Source organism: Nuphar pumila, chromosome 15 (genome assembly GCF_984573655.1).
Source record: "Nuphar pumila chromosome 15, dmNupPumi1.hap1.1, whole genome shotgun sequence".
Taxonomy (NCBI): domain Eukaryota; kingdom Viridiplantae; phylum Streptophyta; class Magnoliopsida; order Nymphaeales; family Nymphaeaceae; genus Nuphar; species Nuphar pumila.
The window spans coordinates 31,997,039-32,024,997 of record NC_143263.1 but is presented as its reverse complement, the minus strand read 5'-3'; the positions used below and the strand labels follow the sequence as shown (position 1 = coordinate 32,024,997).

Below are 27,959 nucleotides of genomic sequence, written 5' to 3'. Positions count from 1 at the left end.
TGCTGCAAGGTCGAAGCTGGATGTAGTCCACAGTGGGCAGGGGAGACCTCAAGGATTTTACCAACTGGAAAATAGCCAATGTGCGGTTGGTGGTGAGGGGGTTTTCCTTTGGATTAGAAGAAGAGAAAAGGAGAGAGAGGGGAAGGACAGGAAGACTCCTTTGGTAGTGTTTGGATCCTTCAACAAGGATATCCAACATAACAAGGATTCCCAAAAGGAACCATATCCCAAGCATGAATAGCCATAACTAGCATTTCTCTCGCACAAAGAGAAGACAAGAAAACAATATGGCAAGATGATAGAAAATAAAAATTAAAAAACGACCAGGACATGCCAAAAAATTAATATGAAATGGGAAAAATCAATGGGACAAACGTCTGACGTTCATATTTAACCTCTTTATTTTCAAGAACAAAAAAAACCCTTCAAAATTAAGATTAAAAAACTGATGAGCATCCATCATTAAGTCCACGAAAACACATTGAACGTGTTGTCTCAGATACCAGTGTTCAAAATGTCCACAGTGCATCCAAATGCAATCTTAAATCCCCAAGGTTGCTGAAGGATGTTCACACACAGTACCAAAATTTGTCATTCACTATCCATTGTAATCAATTTTATGCAGAAATACTAAAAAAACTCGTAAACATGATCTGTCCAACAAACTTCATTTCATGCAAAATGTTTCAAAGTTCAAACATATACTCCGGTAGCTAAGAGCAAGAACAAGGATCCAAAGCCCTGCAAGTGAAAAAGAAAGAAAACAAGGTTTGTTAGGTGCCATCAACATACACGTACAGGGCAATGCAAGCAGCAAAGATATTAGTGACCTACCAGGAATATGGAAGACACAGCACCAGCAGTAAGCTCCTTTGAAAGGCTACGGTTTCGCCTGGATGAAGTGGCTTCATATCTGAATGACAATTTATCTCAGAACCAGATAATGGAACAGAAAAAAAAAACGAAATGGAGGTGATAACACAGGAAATATTCAATTGATTGTGTAATTCTTGAAAGGAAGGATGCACTGCAACCAATCTTCTGCCCAGTTCAACAAGTTTGTCTGCTATTAAATTCAACATATTTAACAGAAAGATGAAGATGTCCACTTTCACATGCAAACAATTTAGAAGCTAGTTCTCCAATACCGAGAACTGCAAATAGTTTCAACACTATGGCATATGATAGAATTGCCAATTTCCAATTGTATCAGAGTAATTACACTTGTCAATGGTAGAGCAGGGCATAAATCATTAGAATTCATCATTCATATATCTCTCGCTGAATATTAGAGATCAATCAAATACCCTGAAATACACTATATCCCCTGAATTAAAGTCTTTTTTTCAAGGGAATGAAAATTTATTAGCAAAGGTGATAAGGTCCTCTAAAAAATAAACACAGGTGATAAGGAATCAATATATATAGAAAATACAATTATTAGGCAGCACCAAATAGGGAAATACCCTGGATAAACCAGGTCCCGCCTATGTAGTCAAAAGCCCCGACTAGGCACCAGCTAGTCTGCCGAGTCAGATTAGGCGTAAGTAAAACACATAGGCTTTGCAATTTCTAGGTGGGTACCTTAAAAGGTATCAATTTTGCCAACTAGGTACCGACTAAGGCACCTACTCGACCACTAAGCTGCCCCCACCTAAACATGAGGGCAGTTTAGTTATTTATTATTATTATATCTATTCTGTTATTTTTTGTATATATATAATTATATACATGTGCATGTGTTTGTGTGATTTGTTCTGTGAAATGATAAAAACATGCTTTATATATATATATATATAGAGAGAGAGAGAGAGAGCAATGCTATGGTGCTCCGGGAGTACCTACTCCCACATACTAGAAATCATCGTTGTAGGTTGTATCTTCTCAATTAAATCTTATGGATGTACCAAACATAGTTTATTTGATAGGAATCACACTTTGGATCATGTTTTTTGGACATAAAAATAGGATTTTTTAAGTCATAAAATTTTGATACATTGTGAGTTGTTGATTTTTAAAGGTCTTAAAAAACATACATGTATGCTATAATCACATGATCCAAAACTTGTTTTCTACTAAATAATGCTTATAGATCATATCTATAGGGTCTGATCAACAAAAATAAAATAAAAATTTTGAAAATCTAAAGCTTCTATTAGGTTGGAGTAGGTACTCGGGGAGCACCTTAACCTTTGCTTTTGGGATTTTTTCTGTGAAACATTGAAAGCATAAGCAGTTAATTTTAATTGATTATGTTTTTTTATATATGTGTGTTACTTGATTATGTTTTTTTATATGTGTGTTACTTTGTTTCTGATGATTTTTTCTATAAAAGCCTGAAAGCATGTTTAGTATTAAGGATTATGTAATATGTTATTTATATATGTATGTGTATTGTGCTTCTGTGAAAAGCTGAAAGCATATTTTGTTGATTATACTGCATATGTTATGAATAATTGAATATATATATATACATATCCATGTGTGCACAATTATATGTATGTATATTCTGGTTATGTACATTAATATATTTTGTGAAAGCATGTGTAATTTTGTACTTGTGTGATGAAAACATCTTATTAGTAAAAGAATTGAACATATTTTTATTTATATTTTGTATACTTTTTTATATTCTAATTGAGATACCGACTAGTCCCGCCTAGTCCTCGACTAGTCTTTTTAGGGGTCTACAGACTAGGCACTGCCCAGCGCTTTTGACTACACAGGATTCCGCTAAATCCCATTTTGTAAATGACGGATGTCGGACTGCCTAACATGTAACTCACTGATTTCTCTTAACCACCAGTACAACCAAGGTCACAGTAACCATCATCACCAAATGATCTTCCAATTCTTATCCATGGATTCGGTCCAAGGGCCTAAAAGTAGTTCTCTTGCCTAAACAGCTGGCTTCACTGATACCTCAGGTCTTGGCCAAGCCACTCTAAAGGGATTCTAGAATGCTATACAAAATCAGAGCAGGTGATCTAATAATTCGTCCTCACATTTGCACCTAACAGAGCAACTAGTAAATTTCACACGCATCTTCTTCAAATACAATTGTGAATAACATCATCTACCGAAACCGACTTCATGATCTGTAAAATCTCTTATCAAACATGAGGTCAAGAAATAGCCATGGGAATGGAAAACATTAACATCTGGTTAAGGTGCATGGAGGGTTTAGCTTCCTGTCCTAGAAGGTTTTAAGGAAGGATTATGGGTCAAATTGAGGTGTGCAATTCTCTACTATTCTAGAAAAATTGTGAGGATGGCAGGTAACTTTCCAAATCAAAATGCTTTCAAAAACTAACTTCATGGACTCATTTACTTACTAATTTTGGCTGTTAATGCACCTCAAATATTTTTTGGGATTTAATGTGATCAATGAACAAGAATGTAGCAAATCACCAACACAAAAAAGAGATGTAATAACAGTCCAGGCTCCAAGTTGAAATATCATACGAAAACTAGAAGGCCCATCTAGGACCAACCCAGATTAATGGCATATTTCCCTACTGAATAAGCAGCCTTCTAGGAGCTTATTCTATCTCAATGGCCCTAAGAATGAGGATGATGGTTAACACTTAATACCAACCATAGTCCCAAATATCAGCTATATATTAAAAATATTGCCTACATCTTTTTTGGGGGTAAATGATGTAAAAGGTAAAATATCACATGATTTTCAAAATCATATTTATTGTAATATTATCACGGCAATATCATGATATTTTCAGCCACTTTTATATTTCTTTTTCTACATTGTAAATATGTTTTTTCTTCTTTCTTTACATTTTTTATATTTCAATATTTTTAACTTTTATTTACATTTCTATAATTAAGTTTATTATCTAAACATATTTTTTTCTTATTTTTATATTTTTTTAGTGACGAGATTTTTCTGAGATTTTCCCAAGATTTATCAATGCAACCTTTATTATTGTGAGATTTAGCTTGCCGAGATATAGTGCAGACCAATATTTGTGACAATGACACCAACAGAAAACATGGGCCAGCCTTGATTTAGCAAGTTAAAGTTAATGAAAGAGTTACAGACATTTTATATTCCGGGACTTAAATATTTCTTAGCAAACCATTATGACCAGTTTTTACACCAAAGTACCCACTAGAACATCTAACGCATTTAGAACTATGTTTACAGGACCAAATAGTCTGTCTCCAAAGTCTTCTTGGAAGAATAATATGGTCAGGCACTCAATATGTAATCATGCAAGTGTATCAACTAATAGCTGAACCATAAATGGGTCAAGCCACCCTGGGCTAGTTTTTATGCATCATTGCGAGCAAGTTAAGGGTCGAGCTTGGCCTGGCCCATCATCATGCCATGCCCAGATCATGAGCAACCATGTTTTAGAATCATAGCATAGTCAGTATTTTTTTGTCAAAGCAGGCTAACTAGCAACTTTTTTAGAGTTCAGACCACAAACCAAAGCTCCATCCTGGTTATCCATCAAGCTGGGCCTGGTCTGGGACAAATCGGCTCATCCACAAAATTTTAGCCCAACCCGCGACCAATCAACAATAGTAAATGAGTTGATAAACTGTATCTGTGCATGCACGGAAGAAGTGGTAGAGGTTCTAATTCATCACTTAAAAAGAAATTTTTAAAACTCTCAGTTTCTTTATTATAAAAAGATGTTCATGTATCATTACAAAATTCCATACCTTCCATTTTTTATTTTGTTTTTCTATCTTGTTATTTACAACCTCATTCCCTATGTCACACGGACACTTCACTTAGCATGCATATCCCATGTCGATATGACACGACACTTGGACACTTCATGGATACAAACCAGTTTCACACACAGTCAACACTGTGTCATTAACTTTATCCATTTTCTTCTGTGATCTCATTTACTTATTTCATATTCACCTTTCTTTTTCTTATTTATGATCAATTTCAACATAATTTCATTAATTGATGTTGCTCATTATAGCGATTAAGAATTATTGTTTTTCACACACACACACACGTGTGTGTGTGTGTGTACAGCCAAATGTTCCTGCATCCTAATTTTTTGAAAATTACTTTATCCTACAAAGCAAGCATCGTGTCCAGCACTCGCATCCCTATCCATGTGACAGCTCATTCCTCTTTCTAAATATTCTATTTTTTCACTTGTACATTTTATCTAACTTTTAGTTCCTGTCAGTTCCCTATTACTTTATATACCACTAACTTGGTTTTTTAAGTCTCATTAGCATGATTATAAAGGTTATCTTTAATTCTTCTGTCATAAAATTATATACACTAGATCGTCAGATTCACTTGCGTTATGGGGTCTAGCAAATAAAACCAATGTTAAGCAATGAATCAATTAAAACTAGTAGTATTTCATGCTAAATTATTCCGCCAGACCAGACTCAATGAAGAACGAGTACTAGAGATTCATGCAGAAGTCCTCCTTTAGAAAATGTGGAGAAGTCTTTTTGGGTGTCTTAATATGCCCATCAATCTCTGCTCCAACCATTTTTTCATTTAACACCACAGTGGACATCTACATAGATTAAGATCCACACTACCTTAAAACATCTTCACAGAAATCCTTTGCATCAGACTTGCTCCTTTTGATGGAATTTAAATGTGATCATTTCATTTGGATGTTCTAAATGTTTTAGGACCAATAAACACGTCAACCCAGAATGAACACATTGAAGGATGAGAATGCAGCTATCTTCCTCAATATCAGTCTACTACGTCCAAATACCAAACAACTCTACAGTTGAATTAAGTGAAAAAAGGTAATAAATCTGTAAAATAATGAATGGTCCACCTCTCATATTTATTTTTAATCTCGTCTTTCAGATTGATCATGTAAAATATTCCCACAACTATGCTGCACAAAATTTATCAATGTATCTCGAAACAAATTTACAGATATCCATTTCTCCTTTGATGGGAAAACAGGCATCTATCTTACACATTCTATCAATCAAGAACATTTTGATATGGTGAAATCGTGTAAAAAGGATATAATTCTGCTTCATACTCTAGAACACACAAATTACAAATCAATTCATACAGACATCTATATCTTATTCCACAAAAATGTTAAAATATGCATATTTTTCTGCTCATAAATCTCCACAAAGATTAGATTGAACACATCAAGGATTTCAACTGAACCACCCAATGATTAATGATGTATGAATGGAGCTAAACACCAAAACCAGAAGACCACAGGTTGCCCAAACCTAGCCTAGGTCAGCACACATGGTTAAAACCCATGTAACACGGACCCTTCTAACAGGGAACCGCACCCGCGTCGCACCTGCACCCATGCGGGTGCGACACTTGGACACGGCTTCCTTTGTGTCAAGTGAAGTCAACCACACTGAAGTCCATTTTTGTCCAAAAGTAGATTCGGTTAACCCTAATCAAGTCCAGTTATATCTATATTATGTATATAAATACATAAATGCACAGTTATATCTATATTATGTATATAAATACATAAATGCACACACATACACGTAGTGTTAACTTAAAAATGTTAAAAATTATATATATACCCTCCCCACACCCCCGCACCCAAGTTTTTTTAAAGTGCCGAATCACCGCATCCGCACCCGCACCTGTGTGACATAGGTTAAAACTTAAAGTCACTTGGTATATCAAGCCCATGAACACTCAGCATTATAACCTAGGATGTAACATTGTGCATACAGTACATAGTCCTGGCAAAGGTACACCAGCCAGCTCATCAACCTCATAGAAGAACTCAGCCCAAAACATGCAGGTCATGCTCGGTCCTTTAGGACAGTTATGCCCATTTGCGATTTGCCACAAACTATGTAATTGTGACATGGCGGTTCAGCTGCCGTACCCATGTTGACACGAGTATGGGCACCGGGCACAGTGCAGGTACACCACGTCATAAAAAACAAAGTTGCCCCGCTCCCCCCAAAACTCTCTCTCTCTCTCTCTCTCTCTCTCTCTCTCTCTCTCTCTCTCTCTCTCTCTCTCTCTCTCTCTCTCTCAGCTTCCCCCTTTTTGTCTCCCTCACTCTTTCAGCTTCCCCCTCTTTGTCTCCCTCTCTCCCATCTTCCCCCTCTTTGTCTCCCTCTTCTTCTTCTCGCTGCAATAAACACACAGAGAGAGAGAGTGTGTGGGTGTACCTCCTCCCCTCCTCTTCTTCTTCTCCATCTCGCTGCAACAAATAGAGAGAGAGAAGAGGCCCTTCCCCTTTTATAACTAAGTTAAACCAAGTTGGTTTCGTTGACAAGGTTTGAATTAAAAAACAAGTTTTTTTTTCAACGAAGCTAAAAAATGATTTTCTTTCTCTATATATATATATATACACATATATAGTCGTGTCCCCGTACCTTCATTTTTTGAAATTGTCGTGTCCCGTACCCAGGTGACATAGGCCACAAACATTCAAGATAAAGTTGATCTTTAGCTTATGATCAATGAACTATGCAGTCAAAAGAGCCCAACTAGTGCCTAGTCGGTCTAAGCGTAAATAAAACGCCTAGCTTCAATTCCTAGGTGGGTACCTTAAAAGGTGCCAATTTTACCCACTAGATGTCGATTGGGGTGCCCAATCGGCAAATAAGTTGCTCTCGCATAGATGTGAAGACAGTTTAGTCATTTTTTATTATTATTACATGTATTTTGTTACTTTTTTGTATATATAATTATATGTATGTGTGTGCTTTTGTGATTTGTTCTGTGAAATGATAAAAACATGCTTAGTTAATTATATATATTGATTATGTTTTGTATTTTTAAAAATACATATATATATACATACATACATACGTATGTATATATATACACACATATTTATATATATAATCCGTAATTCCTTTGTATTGCCCGATAAGAGCATTTTAGTCTTTTTACTTGTATAATAAGTTGTTTATTAGAAACAACCTATTTCTTTTTTTCTTATGTTTTCTTGTTTTCTTTTTATTCTTTTTGCTCTTTCTTTTGAGTATTGAGGACCCGCATTTGGAGTCGTTAGGGCCCCAACGGTCATAAATATGACCGTTGGGAGCTCCCCAACGACTCCAAGAGTGGGGAGCTCCCAATGACTCCTCCTTTTTCTTGTATATATATATATAAGGGTGTTCCCCCTTCACATGTATTTGTTCTCAAGCTCTCTTTAATAAAAATTTTATTATTTACTTGCTTGTGTTGCTTTTTTAAGGCTTTTGTATTGTCCCATTGTGGACTTCTTACTTATATTTCTCTTGTGCCATCGTGCCTGTCAATTATTGAACTTTGTAAATGCTTTTGCATTCTTTAGTTATATTTCCGCATACTTCTTTACATGGTATCAAAGCCAAGAAACTCTTCTTGGCATTTTTTGCTTCTTTTGGGTCTTGGGATTCTTTGGTTCGAGTTCTTGCTTCATGAAGGATTCATGATCGTTGTGTGGCTTGGATTCAAGGAAAATATTTACCCAGTATGTATCTTACATTTTTAAGTATTTTTCATGTTATTTAGTTTATGCATTATGCATGAGAAAACACTTATTTTCTTTATCGTTATATATATATATATATATATATATATATATTGTTATTTAAAAAAAATCTTTAAATGGTTTTTTAATCATCGTTGGACTTGTTTTCTTATTAAAACTTATTTGGTTATTTTTTTAAGCAAACTAGATATATGTATGTTTTGAAATCATGTTTGAGTCTTAAATTTTTTCAAAACTTGCTTTGATATATATATGTATATAGTTATGTGTGTTTGAGCATGTATTGTTGGCATTTAGGTGTTTATCTTAACAAATCATGATTATAAATGTCAAATCATGTTCGTATTATTGAACATGGTTTTGTTCTTTTTGACAAATCATGTTCGTATAAATGACAAATCATGTTGAGAATAGGTGGTTTTTAGGTTAAGTTGTTCTTTCTTAGAGGTTTTCTGAAATATTATTTTCATAAGGACTTAGATGTAATTTCTCTGTTTTGCCTCTCTCTATTTAATATAGAGAGAAGCCCTAATGATGAATTAAGTTTTCTGTTTTCATGTTCAGCCGTCTCTCTCTCTCTCTCTCTCTCTCTCTCTCTCTCTCTCTAGGGTTCGGTTCATATTCTACATGGTATCAAAGCACAGCCCGATCGTGGGAACGTGATCGACTGTGACGTGGGAGCGTGATCGAGATATCGACTATGACGTGGGAGCATGATCGTGTTTTACCAGAACACAGTCGATCGTGGAGGCTTTCATGATCGTGATCAAACTTCGATCACGCTGAGTAATGTTTCTAATCAGGTCAGCAATTTAAAAAAAAAAATTTGGGCATGCTGCTGGTCGTGGATGCCTGCTGTGGGTGTCGTATCATCTGCTGGTCGTGGATGCCTGCTGTGAGTGTCGTACCTCCTCGTCCTTCTTTTTGTTTTCTCTCCTCGTGACTACCTACGCTGTTGGGAGTTTGATTGCGGTTCAGATCTTAGGAGAAAATCTAAATCAGTTCTCCTCATCGGGATTTCCTGTTGCAACCTGGTGGTGCCGAGTCTTGTTGCTGCTATGACGAGTTTTGTTTTTGGTTCATGAGTTGTCGAAGGGTATTCCTGATGGTTGGAAGTAACAGAATTTTTCTCTGTTGTCGTGAGTGCTGAATTCTTGTCGAGGTGTGTTCCTGCTGTTTGGGATCAACAGAAATATTTTTTTTTGTGTGGCCGTAAGTGTTGAGTTCTTGCAGAAGCTGATTGTGTGTGATATTTACTGGATGTCATGCCTTATATGTTGGAGAACAGCAGGTTTAGTGAACATTGTGTTTTGCGACTGCATTCTATCATGTGTGGTGATGTGTTTGGGTGCAGCAAGGTTCGGGATTTCCGTGGTATCTACAGCAACTGAAATTTAGTTTTTTTTTGTGTGGGTTGGTTTATTTCAGAATGTGTTTTTCAATGACTTCCTGTTGTGTCGAGTGTTGTTTTTAAGGAAGCACGGAAGCTGAAGTTACTCTTCTGTCATGGAAAATAGCAGGTGTGATTTCCTGCTGGATTGAACTTTATTTTGTGGAACAGCAGGTATGATTTCCTGCTGAGTTGAAGAAAAAAAAAATTCTTCTTGAACACTTGCTGTTCAAGTGAGTTTTTTTTGGTATGGCTGAAACGTCGAAAGGTGATTCCAAAATGGAACATATTGGGGAGTATAAGGCGTTTGCCAACCCCTTCGCGTATGGCTCTTCTGTTAGGTTGAATGAAACCAACTATGCCAGGTGGTCCAGAACTTTTATGATGTCGGTATCTGGACATCGTCGAAAACATATTTTGTTGGAAGGCGAACCCATTGAGAAATTGGGAAAATATGTTACTTGGGATAAAGATAATGACATAGTTATGTCATGGATCATGAACAGTGTTGAACCCCATATTGCAGATGGATTGATCTATTATAATACAGCCAAACTAATGTGGGACAATCTTCGTGATACATACTCACAAGAAACGAATGTGAGTCGTATCCTACAAGTCGAACAGGAAATATATAACTTGCAACAGGGAGATCAGACCTTGGCCCAGTACTATGCCTCTGTCAAAGCTGCGTTTGAAAGACTTAATGCTCACCGGCCTCTGTGTTGCTCGAAGCAAAAGGATCATCAAGAACAAACCATGGTTGCTCGTTTTCTTACAGGTCTCTCTTCAGATTTTTCTGTTGCAAAAGTTCAAATGTTGACTGGTTCAGATGTTCCCACTCTTGTTGACGCTTACAATCGTCTGAGTAGACTTGCGATATCTCTGCCACAATCTCAGCCAATGACTCAGACATCTGCTCTTGTTGTCCCATCTAGTTATGGCCGTGGAAATATTCAGAATATCAGAGGACGAGGACGTGGACGTGGTATGGGAGGTAGAGGAAAGCTTCAATGTACATTCTGTGGAAAATCTGGACATTTAGAAGATCGTTGTTGGGATAAGCATGGTCGACCAATCCCTTCTGCATCAAAGTCATATAACCCTAAAGCTCATGTTACTACTATTGAGGCAACAAATGCACAAGAGAATATCACTGCAAATGAAAGTAGTATCACCCTTAGTCGTGCGGAATATGATGAGTTGATTGCTCTTCGACCTTTGAGTTCCACTTCTCCTGTAGCCGGTATTGCCTATTCAACCGGGAATCATCTCCATCCGAATGATAGTAAGTGGGTTATTGACTCTGGTGCATCCAGACATTTGTGTAGAAATTCACGTGTTTTTTCAGATCTAAAGGTCATTAAGGCTCAACTTGGAGTCTCATTAGCCGATGGGAGCTCCTCCCCGGTTGTTGGTCAGGGAAATATTTCTATATCCTCCTCATTACAGTTGAAAAATGCTCTTCATGCTCCAAACTTTTCTCAAAGTTTACTTTCTGTTAGTTGCTTTATAAAAGAACAAAATTGTAGAGTAATATTTGATCCTATGGGTTGTCATTTTCAGGATTTGCTGACGGGGAAGAAGATTGGTGGAGGCTATGAAGAAAATGGAATTTACTACCTACATCATCCAATGGGTTTTGTTCATGCTGCAGTGGAACATTCATTCAGTCCTGTTCAGTGGCATCGTCGTCTTGGTCATCCTTCATTGTCAAAGCTTCGGTCGGTCTTTCCTCAGATTCCTTCCACCACATCATTTCAGTGTAAAGTATGTCAGTTGGGCAAGCATCATCGAAGTTCGTTCCCCTTGAGTCTGAGTCAGTCTAGTAATAAAGTTTTTGAACTTCTTCATGCAGATGTATGGGGTCCTAGTAAGATTCCTACTAGGACTCAGTGTCGGTATTATCTTGTTATTGTTGATGATTTCTCTAAGTTATCATGGGTATTTTTAATAAAAGAACGATCTGAAGTTCCAAGTCTTATCAAATCCCTAATTCTTGAAATAAAAACTCAGTTTGAATCTATTGTCAAGATTGTTCGCACTGATAATGCTCTCGAGTTTAAATCAAAAGGTCTGTTACAATTTTACCAAGATCATGGCATCCAACACCAAACTTCTTGTGCCTATTCATCTCAACAAAATGGGGTGGCTGAGCGAAAACATCGGCACCTCCTTGATGTTGCCAGGACCATTATGATTCAATCCAATGTTCCTGCGTTATACTGGGTGATGCGATTACCACTGCTTGCTATCTGATCAACCGCATGCCTTCGTCTTCTGTGGGTGATCAAATTCCATTACATATCCTAAAACCTAATGCCCCACTTTTTTCTTTCTCACCAAAAATATTTGGATGTGTTTATTTTGTCCACAAACTTGGCCCTGACCGTGATAAATTAGCCGCTCAAGCTACAAAATGCATATTTATTGGTTATCCAAAAAATCAAAAGGGCTATCGATGTTATGATCCTATTTCTCGCCGAGAGTATGTCAGTGCGGACGTATCTTTCCTGGAATCCTCTCCATATTACTCTAGTTCCGGTTCTCCGCTGCAAGTTGATCCAGCTGAGTCTTTTCCATTACCTATACCTCCTTTTCCTTTGGAATCTGTGCCCTCCTTACCGAACCAAACTTCATCCTCTTCCAGATTTAATAATCCTCCATTGGTATATATGCGTAGAGCTCCACTTCCGCAAGAGCCTTCATCTTCTTCTTCTCCTGAGGTAAGTTCTACTGACAATAGTGATCTTCAGGATGATGATAACAGGCCTATTGCTCTACGAAAAGGGACAAGACAATGCACCTTATATCCCATATCTCATTTTGTCTCCCATGCCAGAATTGGACATCAGATGAAGTCATTTATTTCAGCCTTGTCGGCTGAAACCATTCCTCTGAACTATCAGCAGGCAGCACTTGATAATCGCTGGAAGATGGCTATGCAAGAAGAAATGACAGCTTTGGTATCTCAGCATACCTGGGATCTAGTTGATTCCCCAGCAGATGCTGACATTGTTGGTTGTAAATGGGTATATACAATAAAGTACAAATCTGATGGTTCTATTGAAAGGTACAAGGCCAGATTAGTCGCGAAAGGGTATACCCAGACATATGGAATTGACTTCTTTGAAACTTTTTCTCCTGTTGCACGGATGGGTACCATCCGTCTTGTTCTCTCAGTAGTTGTTCAGCATGGCTGGAACTTGTGTCAATTAGATGTGAAAAATGCATTTCTTTATGGGGATCTCTCTGAGACCGTTTACATGCAACAACCTCCAGGTTTTAAGGTTGAGGGGGAGTGTCATAAGGTGTGCAAATTGAGAAAGGCGATTTATGGCTTGAAACAAAGTCATCGTGCATGGTTTCAAAAGTTGTTTGAAGTGATGTCAAGCTTTGGTTTTAACAGATCAGCAGCAGATCATACACTTTTTATAAAGAAAACTAGCTCTGGCATAGTTGTTATGGTAGTATATGTGGATGACATCATTCTTACAGGAGATGATGTGAAAGCTATTGAAGCCACAAAGGCTCATCTTCACAAACACTTTGTTACAAAAGACCTTGGTTCACTCAGGTATTTTTTGGGTATAGAAGTTGCTAGAAGCCGTGAAGGGATGGTTTTGTCTCAACGGAAGTATGTTCCTGACTTATTAAAGGAAACAGGCATGTTGGAAGCTAAACCAGCAAATATTCCCATGGACCATAAAGTTCAGTTAGTTGAAGAAGGGTCAAAACCTGTTGATAGCAAACGCTATCGCTCCCTAGTAGGGAAGTTACTATATGTAACTGTGACCAGACCAGATATTGCTTTAGCAGTAAGCAAAGTTAGCCAGTTCATGGACAAACCAACTGAGGTACACTGGAATGCAGCCATAATGATTCTCAGATATCTAAAATCCTCACCTGGAAAGGGGTTACTGTTCAAGAAAGGTGGAACTCTAGAGATAGTAGCCTATTCTGATGCTGACTATGCTGGATCTGTAGTAGATAGAAAGTCTACCACAGGATTCTGTGTGTTTCTGGGAGACAACTTGATTTCATGGAGAAGTAAGAAACAAAATGTGGTTTCCAGGTCGAGTGCAGAATCAGAATATCGGGCTATGGCCCAAACAGCTGCTGAATTGATATGGGTTCGCACTGTTCTTAATGATCTTCAGGTGAAGGTTTCCTCTCCAATGACCATGATGTGTGATAACAAAGCGGCAACATATATAGCAAACAATCCTGTCTTTCATGAGAGAACAAAGCACATTGAGGTTGATTGCCACTATGTAAGAGATATGATTCAAGCTGGTCATATCACTACAAAATACCTAAAGTCTGAAGACCAAGTTGCAGATATGTTTACAAAGCCTCTTGCTATGCCAAATTTCTCCAGATGCTGTGACAAGCTGAGCATGATAGATATCTATGCTCCAGCTTGAGGGGGAGTGTTGAGAATAGGTGGTTTTTAGGTTAAGTTGTTCTTTCTTAGAGGTTTTCTGAAATATTATTTTCATAAGGACTTAGATGTAATTTCTTTGTTTTGCCTCTCTCTATTTAATATAGAGAGAAGCCCTAATGATGAATTAAGTTTTTTGTTTTCATGTTCAGCCGTCTCTCTCTCTCTCTCTCTCTCTCTCTCTCTCTCTCTAGGGTTCGGTTCATATTCTACATATATGTATATAGTTATGTGTGTTTGAGCATGTATTGTTGGCATTTAGGTGTTTATCTTAACAAATCATGATTATAAATGTCAAATCATGTTCGTATTATTGAACATGGTTTTGTTCTTTTTGACAAATTGCTATATATTTTAAAATAATTTAATATTTCAAAATAATGATGTTGTGTGTATTTTACAAGTATAATTTTATGAAATTTTGCTTGAACTTGTATTTAATATTTCTCTTTACTCTTGATATGTTAAAAGTAGCATATGAAGTGTTAAAAATTATGATTTAGCTTATAAAATAATTTTTCTTAATATTTGATCCCTATGCACTTATAATTGTTTTACATGATGAATAAGATTGTTTGTTCGTGCATAAGGTATTGAGCATAATTTATTGTGGGAAGTCATTTACTTTAATAAATGTCCTTTTAGGACAATAGTTATGATATTAGGTGTTTATATTGTTAATCTTTTTTGTGGAACTTATGATTATGTTATTGATCTCATGGCATTATTTTACATGCTTTGCATGTGATTTAAATATTGTGTTGCATACTTGGTTTTTAATAGAATACTAAGTTAAGAATCATGAGAAAATCCCTTTTGTAAGAGCTATATGTGTTTTTCTCATGGTTCACTTTAGTACTTGTTCATTATTGATGGATGTGTTTGTCCACTTAGATCCTTGGTGGACATGCGTGTTCATGTTAAAAAATTCTTGACTCATTGTATACTTGTTATTTATAAAATATAAATTTTTATATTATACCCTTAGTGCTTTAAATCTATCACTTGCATATATGCTTAAATTTGTTGAAATGCATGTCTTTTATATGAGATATGTGGCTTTAAGTTACTTAGATTATTGCATATACATGAGTTCTTTTGATCGCTTTGTAAGAATGTATGTACTTGTTTTTTCATATGGTTCTTTAAGAATCTCTATACATGATTTGGTCCTCTTTAATGGCATTGATTGTCTCATAGTAGACTTATAATCTAGATTGAGCTATCTCTCTATATAACTTGCTTATATTAACGATGCTTATAATTGCATGTGCATATTATTGCACTATATTCAGTCCAAGTTTTCCATCTATCATTATTGGATTTGATTTGAAATTTGTGTTTTCAAATTGGTACTTATATTTGAACTCACTTGTTTGGATTTAGTAAGTATTTATTGCCTTCTTATGGCATTTGTGTTGTCCATCACAGACTTTTATATGATATATCAATCTTCTTAGCCTTGTTATTGTTGAATCAGAGATGTTTGTTGGGGTGAGTTGTATGCACATCTTTTTGTGTCATTTTAGATTGTCAACATGTAGTTTGACTCTAACTGACAGTTATGTGATCTATGATTGTGAGTGTGTTGAATGGCTCATTTGTTTTTAGCCATTGTCTTTATTATGGATGCTTATAATTATGTATGTCTATTTGTGATGACTATCTATTTTTTAAACCATGGTGTTTCAAAATATGGTTAAAATTGATATTTTTATTGATTGCATTAGTGTGTTTTCATTACAAGCCTTCTTACCTCAGGTGTCTTCTCCTTTTTATGCCTCTTATCTAAGTGTCATTATATGTAAACAAAAAATGTTTGTTCACACCTTCGTGTATGTTTTTAGCCCTTTGTTGGCATTAAGATTATACTCTTGATCTAGTAGTTGATACACTTATTTTTTTAGTGTCATTATATGTAGACAAGAGATGCTTATGCATACCTTCGTGTGTGTTTTTAGCCCATTGATGACATTATGCTCATGTTCTAGTCGTTGATACACTTGTTTTTAAGTGTCATTATATGTAGACACGAGATGTTTATATACACCTTCGTGTGTGTTTTTAGCCCATTGTTGGCATTATACTCTTAATCTAATCACTGATATACTTGATTTTTTGAATGTCATTATATATAGACAAGAGATGTTTATTCACACCTTCATGTGTGATTTTAGCTCATTGTTGGCATTATGCGCTTGTTCTAGTCGCTGATACACTTGTTTTAAAGTGTCATTATATGTAGACAAAAGATGTTTATATACACATTCGTGTGTGTCTTTGGCCCTTTAGTAGCATTATGTCTTTGCTCTTGTTCTAGTCGCTTATACACTTGATTTTTTAAGTTTAGAGGTCTAGTGAGGTGATTGTTTGTGGTCGTTGAACTATTGTTGAAGTTTGCAAAATATCACTTCTCGATATTTGTGAGAATTTATTTTTTTTATATTTTTTGCAAATTGGTGTTGATTTACAAATATCATTTTTTTTGTTATGTGAGATTTTTAAAATCTCTTTAAAATTTCTAAACTTTTACTACTTGTTTTTATGGAAGATGTTTATAGATAAAAATTTTAAGCATTTTATGCATACTCATGATAATCTTATTCTTTATATTGTGAGCCTTCTTTTGTTGTGCCCCTCTGTGGGTTTTGTGAGTATGTTCTTTAAATAAACACTTGTGTACTGTTATGATGGGGACTTTGGTTCATAATTAAAGGTATTTGATTCTTTATATTAAATTCATGCATGTTATGTGCATTTTATTAATGAAAATATTTATCTTTTTATTGTTGTTTCATGTGCATTAAATATTCTTTAATTGCATGATGCATATGTGTGTATTAGCTTGGTTCACATAATTGTATGCATGAATTTAATTAGCTCTTCTTTTTATTATATGCATAATTGAAATGCTTAAGATATTATTTATGCATAATTATTTATCTCTTCTTGATGAATCATATGTCCTTTAATGATTAAATTTTCTCATAATCAATGCTATGGTTTCTTGAAAAATATGTTGATTTTATGGTTCAATTTCATAAAAATTCATCTTTGAGGGATACTCCTCTTGTCTTTCTTAATGATTATCTAATGTTTCTAAAATTAGTACTATTTTGTTTGAAAAAATATATTCTTGTTTGTTAAAATATATTGGTTTTAAAACTTTATAACTATTGGGTTAAGATATTTTTCTTGTGTACTTGGAACATTTTTGTTTGTTCATTCTCTACAGGTTCTTAAAGATGTGATGGACTGAGAAAACAATACCTTTGATACATCGTGGAGATAGCCAATGAAGGTGCTTGGGGATGATCACTAATAAAGACATTTGAAGACTTATATTTGCAAAATTCTCTGGTATGCCAATAAAGATAGAGATTTTCCTTGAAGACTTGGATTCCTTTGATTTTTTTTTGTATTTCCAAACTTTCGGTATAACTTTCCCCATCAAGTTTGAGGAAGAGTGTTAAACACACACACACACACACACACACACACACACACACACACATATATATATATATATATATACATATATATATATATATAAAATCTGCAATTCCTTTGTATTGCCCAATAGGGGCATTTTAGTCTTTTTACTTATATAATAAGTTGTTTATTAGAAGCAACCTATTTCTTTTTTTCTTATGTTTTTTTTTCTTTTTATTTTTTTTGCTCTTTCTTTTGAATATTGGGGCCCCGCATTTGGAGTCGTTGGGGCCCCAACGATCATAACGGGAGCTCCCCAACGACTCCAAGAGTGGGGAGCTCCCAATGGCTCCTCCCCTTTCTTGTATATATAGGGGTGTTCCCCCTTCACTTATATTTGTTCTCAAGCTCTCTTTAATAAAGATTTTATTCTTTACGTGCTTGTGTTGTCTTTTTAAGGCTTTTGTATTGTCACATTGTGAACTTCTTACTTATATTTCTCTTGTGCCATCGTGCTTGTCCATTATTGGACTTTGTAAATGCTTTTGCATTCTGGAGTTATATTTCTGCATACTTCACACACACACACACACCTATGTCACATGGGTGTGGGTGCGGGGGTGCGGCAAATATATATATATATATATATATATATATATATATATATATATATATATATATATATATATATATATATATATATATATATATATATATATATATATATATATATAAAGTCCAAAAGTTGGACATAAATGACCCTTGGTGCGTTGACTGCACCTAGGGTCAGGTTGACCGCATCGGGTGCGGGTGCGGGTGCGGCACCTAGTTGGAGAATCCCTGTGACATATATTAAAAAAAACATTCTTGGCAATTTTTTTTTAAGTCCGGAAAATTGGACCAAAATGACCCTGGGTGCATGGTCCAGGGTCGGGTTGACCGCACCCGCGTCGCGTCAACGAGGGTGTGGCACCCTGCTAGCCGAATCCCTGTGACACACACACACACACACACACACATATATATATATATATATGTGTGTGTGTGTGTGTGTTTGTGTTACTTTGCTTTTGGGATTTTTTCTGTGAAATGTTGAAAGCATACACAGTTAATTTTAATTGATTATGTTTTTTATATGTGCGTGTTACTTTGTTTGTAATGAATTTTTCTGTTAAAGGCTGAAAGTGGCATACATATGTATGATTTTTATTTGTATATATGTGTGAGTTTCTGTGAACTTTTCTGCAAAAGCCTAAAAGCATGTTTAGTATTATTTAATATGAAAATATGTGATTTATATATGTATGTGTTACTGACCTGTGAAAGCCTGAAGTATGATTTTTTTTATATATAACTAAATATGTGTGCGTGTACATATTCTTATAATGCTATGAATATAATATATATCAATATATGTGTGTTAAAATCAATTTTTCTATGGAAGGCTGGAAGCATATTTTGTTGGTTATACGGAATATGTTATGAACAAAATATATATAATATATAGATATATATGTATGTGTGTGTGTGTGCATGTACAGTTATATATATGTACATTCTGGCTATGTATATTTTGTGTAAGCGTGTATAAGTTTATAGTTGATGTGATAAAGCATCTTTATTATTAAAATAAATAAACATATTTTAATGTATATTTTGTACACTTTTTATTTTTTTAATTGGGGTACCGAGTACCGACTAGTCCCGTTAGTCCTTGACTAGTCTTTTTAGGAGTCTACCGACTAGGCACCGCCTAGCGCTTTTGACTACATAGTCAATGAAAGCTACAAAGTGAAGATAAAACGATAAATAAGGAAGCATTTCATGTGTATACTGGTTTCCATCGAATGAGCATTGTTAACTTATATCTAAATCTTAAAGATAGTAATTATCATGAGAGGAAGTTTGACCATGCAAGTAGAAAGGATAATGGTACTAAACCCTTGGATGCATTTGCAAACAGGTTTCATCCATTATCAAGGCGAAGAACATATGGTGACCTTGTGAATAAAAAATACATGCTAAATCATCAAGCATATAGCAATATGGAGATATCCCATTAACCACACACCTTACTTATTTTGCCATCTACAAGTGTCCAAGAGATGTCTATCAAAATTTAGTTTTGGAACATACCATCAGGGCCAAATTCTATAGCAACACAATCCAGAAATGATGATACCATAGAAAAGTTGATAAAGCATGATTTTCAATAAGCAGTCAACCACAAAATGCTTGTGGATGCAAGATGTGTAAAAGAGGATATGAGGATGTTTGCAACCAACAGCTAGCAATATTCAGTTCTTCCTTAAACAAGACATACATTATAGAACGATCATCTAAAGCATTACAAGTTGGTCAAACAGTTTTTCCTTTCTTCAAAATATTCTGCTGAATTTGCTTATACCCTGCATGCCTCTTTTAACGTATCCCCTTGTTTGCACGGAATTTCTTCCGCACTTTAAAATAATTTGAAAATCATCACTTTTCATAAAATATGAGCTTCCGGCTTTACAAGTTAAGGTTGTTCATCCTCCAACAATGAGGGACGGCCTTGACAAGAACTTCAGCTTCTTTTTGTTTGAACCTTTGTGTGTTTGTTGTGTACCTTTCTATGTAACACGGACTCTTCTAACTGGGTACCGCACATGTGTCGCACCCGCACCCATGTGGGTGCAACACTTGGACACGGGTTCCTTTTATTAGAATATAGATTGGATATGGATCCAGTACTGGATCCATATCCATATAGAATAGCCTCACGTGGTTTGATACATCATAATGTATTTTACATTACTAACCAAGGGCAATCTTGCCATTGTAAAATATTATTGTAAACCTATTCTACATTAATGATGTTTAGTGCAGCATGCAAGGGATTGAAGTGGCTGCCGATTCCAAGGAAATCCCCTCTCCTCTCTCCTCTCTTCCCACTCCTACTTCTCGGTATTCACGATAGAACTGCCAATCCAAGCAGTTTTAACATGGTATCAGAGCAGCCGATTAATCTGGGCATAACAATGCTCTCGTGAGGGATCGTGAAAGTGCCAAGCCTTCAGCCGAGATTTTTCCCTCATCAGCGATCGTGAGCAGTCCCTCAACAGCCGAGACCTACCGTGAACCTTTTCCTGCCAAGCCTTCAGCCGAAATTTTTCCCTCATTCAGCTGAGATTTTTTTTTTCCCTCATCAGCGATCGTGAACAGTCCCTCATCAGCCGTGACCTACCGTGAGCCTTTTCCTGCCAAGCCTTCAGCCGAGATATTTTCCCTCATCAGCGATCGTGAACAGTCCATCACAGACGAGCTGAGTCTTCTATTCAGACGAGTTTCACAGACGAGCTGAGTCTTCTCATCCTCCTCTTCAGAACAGCCGAGTTCCTCCTATTCAGCCGAGTCTTCTGCTCTTCATCCCCTTCAGCCGAGCCTTCAGCCGAGTCTTCTGCTCTTCATCCTCTTCAGCCAAGCCTTCAACCGAGTTTGAAACAGGTCACGCCTAATTCATTTCTTTCTCTCTTCCTTCTACTACTGAAATACTTCTCTTCTATCAACTGTTTCTTTTATTTTACTTCGCTGAGATTCCTTTCAGCTTCATTCCCATTCATCGCCTGAAAATCCTTTCCCACGCTGTCGTTATTTTCTGTTTTCTTCTCCATCAATTCTGAACATCTTCTACTTAACCTTTTATCTTGAAATTGCTCTGTCGTTTTATTGCTTCAACCACTAGAGTTTTCATTTCAGTTTCAGTCACTAATACTTCAGGCAAGCCGTATCTTCTCCTTGTCAATCAGCTACCAATGGATACTTCAGGCAATTCAGGTCTTTCTTCCAACTTCCTTGGACAACTAGTTTCAGAAAAATTGACTACCAACAACTACCTGACTTGGAAAAGGCAAATTGCTCCTTTTATTCGTAGTCAAGACCTTTCAGGTCACTTGGATGGATCTACTCTTATACCTCCAGAATTTATCATAACCGAAACCAAAGAAGATGGAGGATTGCCGAATACTATTCGCAATCCTGCATTTGTTTCCTGGATGAAGCGCGATCAAGCTCTTGTTGCATACATCACTTCCACATTATCTCAAGAGATATTGATTTCCATTCCCGATGATTGCACATCCAAAGTTTTGTGGGAGGTTTTAGCTCAGACATATTGTCAGATATCAGAGGCTAAAGTGTTGTTTCTCAAACGCGAATTTCAGATGTTAAGAAAGGGGGCAATGAGCATTATTGAATTCTTAAATCAAGTTAAAAGCATTACGGACCAATTAGCCATGGTTGGATATCCAGTATCAGATAAAGAAAAGGTGCAACAAACATTGAATGCCTTGGGATAAGAATATCATGTCCTTGTAACCTCCTTATTATGCTTACCTACATTACTCAGTTTTGAGGAATTATGTGCCAAACTCCTTCAATACGAAATGACTCTAAAGAGCATGTCTTATGCTTCAGCTGGACAATCATCTACGCATGAGGTTCTTGCCACAAGGATGGTAGTTGATCGTGCACGAGGAGGACGTGGCAGAGGCAAGGGAACTGCCATCCAGGGTGGACGCGGATTATTACCCACACCAAATTCCACAGCCAGTTTTTCAAGGAATGTTCCCACATGCTATCAGTGTAATAAACGGGGTCACATCAAAGCCAACTGTTGGTTCAACTCGCAGAATCGAAACAGAGCGCAAAATAATAGAAATATTGCTACACCAGGAACTGCAGGTACCTTTCGGGTCAGTGATGATGCTAAGGATCTTCTCTTATCTGCAATGGCCAACTTGAACTTGAAACAGAATGATGATGGAATATGGTATGTTGACTCCGGGGCAGCGACTCATGTTACTGGCAATGCAGGTAAATTCTCTACTTTGGTTCCCTATTCTGGAAAATCAAATATTGTAACTGGAGATGGGACTCACCACCCTATTTCTAACATAGGCAATGTCCTTATTCCTTTGTCTGAGTCATCTATTTCTTTATCTGATGTCGTTCATGCACCAAATATAAAGAAAAACATTGTCTCTGTATCTAAACTTGTTGACTCTACCAATTCATCTGTGGAATTTACTCCTACTTCTGTCTTTGTCAAGGATCTTCAAACGAAGGAGATGTTCGCTAAAGGAGAACGACGTGGAAACATGTATGTCTTCAATGAAGATCCAGCCTCCAGTGTCTTGAAGCCCAAGTCTGATCATGTCTCTGAAAACGTCCTAAGTTTATCCAAATGTAATAAGCCAGATCTCTGGCATTCTCGTCTTGGTCATTGTAGTCAAGTCTTTATTGAAAAGTTAATGTCCAATGGTTTTCTTTCAAAGTCTGTTTCATTTTCATTAAAGAATAAAATGTGTTCCAGTTGTCAAGTTTGCAAGAGTCATGTACTTCCTTTTCATCAAATAAATAAAAGATCTTCTATTCCTTTTGAGGTAATATGTTCTGATGTTTGGGGTCCAGCTCCCAATGCTTCTTCTTCTGGAAGTAAATATTATGTATCCTTCATTGACAGTTTCTCTCGTTTTACCTAGATATTCTTCATGAAACACAAATCAGAGGTTTTTCTTATTTTTCGTCACTTTCATGCCTATGTTAAAAATCAATTCTCCCAAAATATTCAAATTCTCCAATGTGATGGAGGTGGTGAGTATTCCTCCAAAGAGTTTTTAGACTTCCTCCAAGATAATGGGATACATCGTAGAGTTTCTTGCCCGTATACTCCACAACAAAATGGAATTGCTAAACGTAAACACAGACATATTGTGGAGAGTGCAATGAGTATGATGCATGGTTGTAATTTGCCCATCAACCTTTGGACAGAAGCTTTTCATACTGCCACTTATGTGATAAATCGTCTTCCTATGCCTATCCTTGAAAATCAGTCTCCCTATTATGTTCTCTTTGGTATACAGCCTAATTATGATGAGTTACGAGTTTTTGGGTGCACATGTTATGTACATGTTGACAAATCCATGAGAAACAAATTTCAGGACAAAGCCTCTATATGCCAATTTGTAGGTTATGCAGATGAACACAAAGGGTACAGGTGTTATGACCCTATCAATAAGAAGATCAGAATTTCCAGAAATGTTGTCTTTGATGAAAATAGCTTTCCAGAAAATAAAGCCAACTATGGTCGTGAACATGGGGATATGGCTGATAATTGGTATAATCCATGGCTCAGTGCTGAACTTATCTCACATGCTGCTGAATGTACCGCTTTGGCTCCTGAAAACATACATGATGAGACGGTTTCAGATAAGGTGTCGGAAACAGAATGTCAGAGATACAAAGGGAATGTCTACACAAGAAGACCCAAAGCGCAAACAGATGCACCTGTTGGAGAACACATGACATTCCCCAATAATGTGGAGGCACCAAGAAAATCAAGCAGGATAAGGCATCCAATTGAAAAATGGGTAAGTTACGATAACTTTTCTATGGATTTTCAGATTTTCCTATCCAAGGTTGAAAAACATGAAGAACCACTTGGATTTTGTCAAGCTGTTCAATCTGACAAATGGATTGAGGCGATGAATGAGGAAATAGAGGCACTTCATGAGTGTCGAACATGGGAGATAGTTGGTCGTCCCCCCGATAAGAATGTTGTTGGCTCAAAATGGGTGTATAAGATTAAATATAAACCGGATGGGAGCATTGAACGATACAAGGCACGTCTTGTTGCCAAAGGGTTCACCCAAGAATATGGTGAAGATTACGATGAGACCTTCAGTCCAGTAGTGAAAATGGGAACCATTCGCATTATCCTCGGCCTGGCCATTGAGCATGGGTGGAGCCTTAGTCAGCTTGATGTCAAAAATGCATTCCTTCATGGGGACTTAAAAGAAGAGGTCTATATGGAGCAACCTCAAGGTTATGCAGAGGGAGACCCAAAAGCATATGTATGTAAATTAACCAGAGCATTGTATGGTTTAAAGCAAGCCTCCCGGTCATGGTTTGAAAGCTTCTCCTCAGAGATTCAGAACCATGGTTTTATTCGTTCCCAACTAGACCATTCTTTATTCATATACAGGGATGGAACCGCTGTAGTTTTCTTACTTATATATGTTAATGATATAGTGGTCACTGGAAATGCTCCAGAACGTATTCAACAAATTAAAGTTTTGCTGAGTATGCGATTTAAGATGAAAGATCTTGGAAAGCTAAGGTATTTTCTTGGTGTAGAGGTGGACAGACAGGATGGAGAAATGTCATTAACCCAACACAAATACACTCTTGATCTTTTGGCCAAAGCAGGAATGACAGATTGCAAACCTGTGCCTACACCCAGTGTTGTCAATCAAAAACTCAGCATTTGTGATGGCGAGTTGTATCCTGATGCAACCAAGTATCGCAGTTTAGTGGGCATGTTACAGTATCTTACTTTTACTAGACCAGATATTGTATATTCTGTAAATCAAGTATCTCAGTTTATGCATGAACCAAAGACTGGTCATATGGATGCTGTCAAGCGTATTCTCCGATATCTAAAAGGCACGGTGGGTGATGGACTCAAATATGCTCAATCTTCATGGGCAACACCGAAACATGACATATTGGCCTATACAGATGCAGACTGGGCAGGAGACCCAGATGAAAGAAGGTCGGTTTCAGGATACTGTGTTTTCATTGGAAGCAATCTTATCTCATGGAGTAGCAGAAAACAGAAAGCTGTGGCAAGGTCTAGCACGGAAGCAGAATATAGATCTATGGCAGCTACCACAGCAGAAGTAACCTGGGTTAGGCATCTCCTTACAGAAATGGGAGAGAGTATCTCAAGTTCAACCCTCATGTGTGATAATAGAAGTGTTGTACAAATTGCTTTCAATCCTGTTCATCACGGTCGGACCAAACATATTGAGATTGACCAACATTTCATCAGACAAAAGATAGCAGACAAAGAGATTGAACCAGTCTATGTGCCTTCAGAAGACCAAGTTGCTGATATGTTCACAAAAGGTCTCACAAGTAACCGCTTTTGGTATCTGAAGAACAAGTTGCACATGGTTCAATCCCATGTACAACTTGAGGGAGGGTATTAGAATATAGATTGGATATGGATCCAGTACTGGATCCATATCCATATAGAATAGCCTCACGTGGTTTGATACATCATAATGTATTTTACATTACTAACCAAGGGCAATCTTGCCATTGTAAAATATTATTGTAAACCTATTCTACATTAATGATGTTTAGTGCAGCACGCAGGGATTGAAGTGGCTGCCGATTCCAAGGAAATCCCCTCTCCTCTCTCCTCTCTTCCCACTCCTACTTCTCGGTATTCACGATAGAACTGCCAATCCAAGCAGTTTTAACACCTTTGTATCAGGTGAAGTCAACCACACTAAGGTCCATTTCTGTCCAAAAGTAGATTCAGTTAACCCTAACCAAGTCCAGTTTTATCTATATTATATATATATATATATATATATATATATATATATACATAAATGCACACGCATACACGTAGTGTTAACTTAAAACCTATGTAACACAGACTCTTCTAACAGGGCACCACACACTTAGACACGACTTCCTTTATGTCAGGTGAAGTCAACCACACTGAGGTCCATTTCTGTCCAAAAGTAGATTCAGTTAACCCTAACCAAGTCCAGTTTTATCTATATTATATATATAAATACACACATATGCGTAGTATTAACTTAAAGCTGTTAAAAATTATATATATACCCTCCCCGCAACCCCGCACCCAAGTTTTTTTAAAGTGCCGCATCCGTATCCGCACCCGCACCTATGTGACATAGGTACCTTGTATTTCAAACTTGATTTTCGAAAAGTAGAATTTTGATGATGTAGGAACACCACTGATGCTCAAATAATACCAAAACCTAACAAAATATGGAAGACATAAAGAACCAGGGTTTTGGATCACAAAAAAATTGGGGCCGCAGAAATGGTGTTGTTTCCTATGACATACAAACAGGACCTAAGTCTCTGACATGTTGGAATTGTTGACATTTGCAGCTTAGATTCCATTTTACAGTCTGAAATGCCCATGTTGGGATCTAGAAACTTCATCTTCACCACAAACTTCTTTGATTAGTGTGACGAGATCCTTCACATACAACAAAGAATCATGTAAAAGCAGAGGATGCCCTCCATTACGTTAAGACATAAAGTCCAAAAACAACATGGAAAACTCTCAAGTTGGAGATCAATACTTATGAAAGCATAGTCCTCAAAGACTCAATGAGCCTTAGCCTACAATTAAGAAATTATCTTTCAATCGATAATTTTTGTCTGAATATATTTGATGCATGAAAATCCAATGTCAACTCACACAGGTCACATTTGCCTCATGCATAACCAAATAAAACACCACAAAAATCAAAATTCATAGACCACCAAAAAGAAATTTCATTTACCTAAAAAAAAGAGTAAATTTTCAGAATCCAGGCTCCAGCAAAGCAGGATCAAGTTCGCCAATGATTCTAAAATCCAATTTAAGGTGCTCCGCTCGTTATTAAACAAAACATAAAATCCAGAAAAGCAAGATCGAAATTCACCAATGATTCTACAATCCAACTTACATGCTGCACTCATGATTAAACAAAACATCAAAGTGAGCAAAGCAGAATCAAATTCACGAATGATTCTACAATCCAAGTTACATGCCCCACTCATAATTAGAAAAACAAAATCCAACAAAGCAAGCAGGTTCATAATTCAATGCTTCACTAATCCAACTTACATGCACCACTCATAATTAGAACAAACCAACTACCAGACCACAATAATGATCAAAAAAGAAGATGGGATCTAAGAAAAATAGCTTGTGAGAGGAAAAGAAGAAAACCCACAAAAAATTAATAGAAATATGAATCATAATTCGTCGATCTCATTGCGAAAAAGGTACTAATCAAACTAAAAGTAGTCAAACCCAGAAAGAGAAACGATACGAGAGAAGCGAAACGAGGCTCACATGAAGAAGGAAGCGGTGAGCATGAGGCCTATCCCCAGAAGAAGAACGGAGAGGGCTGGGTACCACGCCTCCGGGACGGGGCTGCCGATCGGTTTCAACTCCGAACCCTAGAAAACGTTTCCGCCCAAAAGATTGCATCAGCGAAATGACTACGAGAAGACCATAGGGTTGACGAACAAAAGAGGAACAAGATCATGGACAAGAAAGAGGGGAGCTTACCATTTAGATCTCGATCGAACGAAGAAAATCTCTCTCTCTCTCTCTGCTTTGGGGGGAAGAAAGAGAGGAGTTCAT

At 36.7% G+C, this 27,959-nt stretch overlaps 1 protein-coding gene across 1 annotated transcript; it reads right to left on the bottom strand.

The window, feature by feature from the left end:
* Positions 1 to 472: 472 nt before the first annotated feature.
* On the bottom strand, positions 473 to 27,959 carry LOC149815027 (uncharacterized). The gene is made up of 4 exons (XM_089989731.1): positions 27,885 to 27,959; positions 27,666 to 27,772; positions 835 to 913; positions 473 to 741 (listed from the first exon to the last, which is right to left on the bottom strand). Exons 1-4 carry the CDS (start codon positions 27,885 to 27,887, stop codon positions 694 to 696), a joined length of 237 nt encoding a protein of 78 aa, XP_089845857.1. The 5' UTR covers positions 27,888 to 27,959; the 3' UTR covers positions 473 to 693.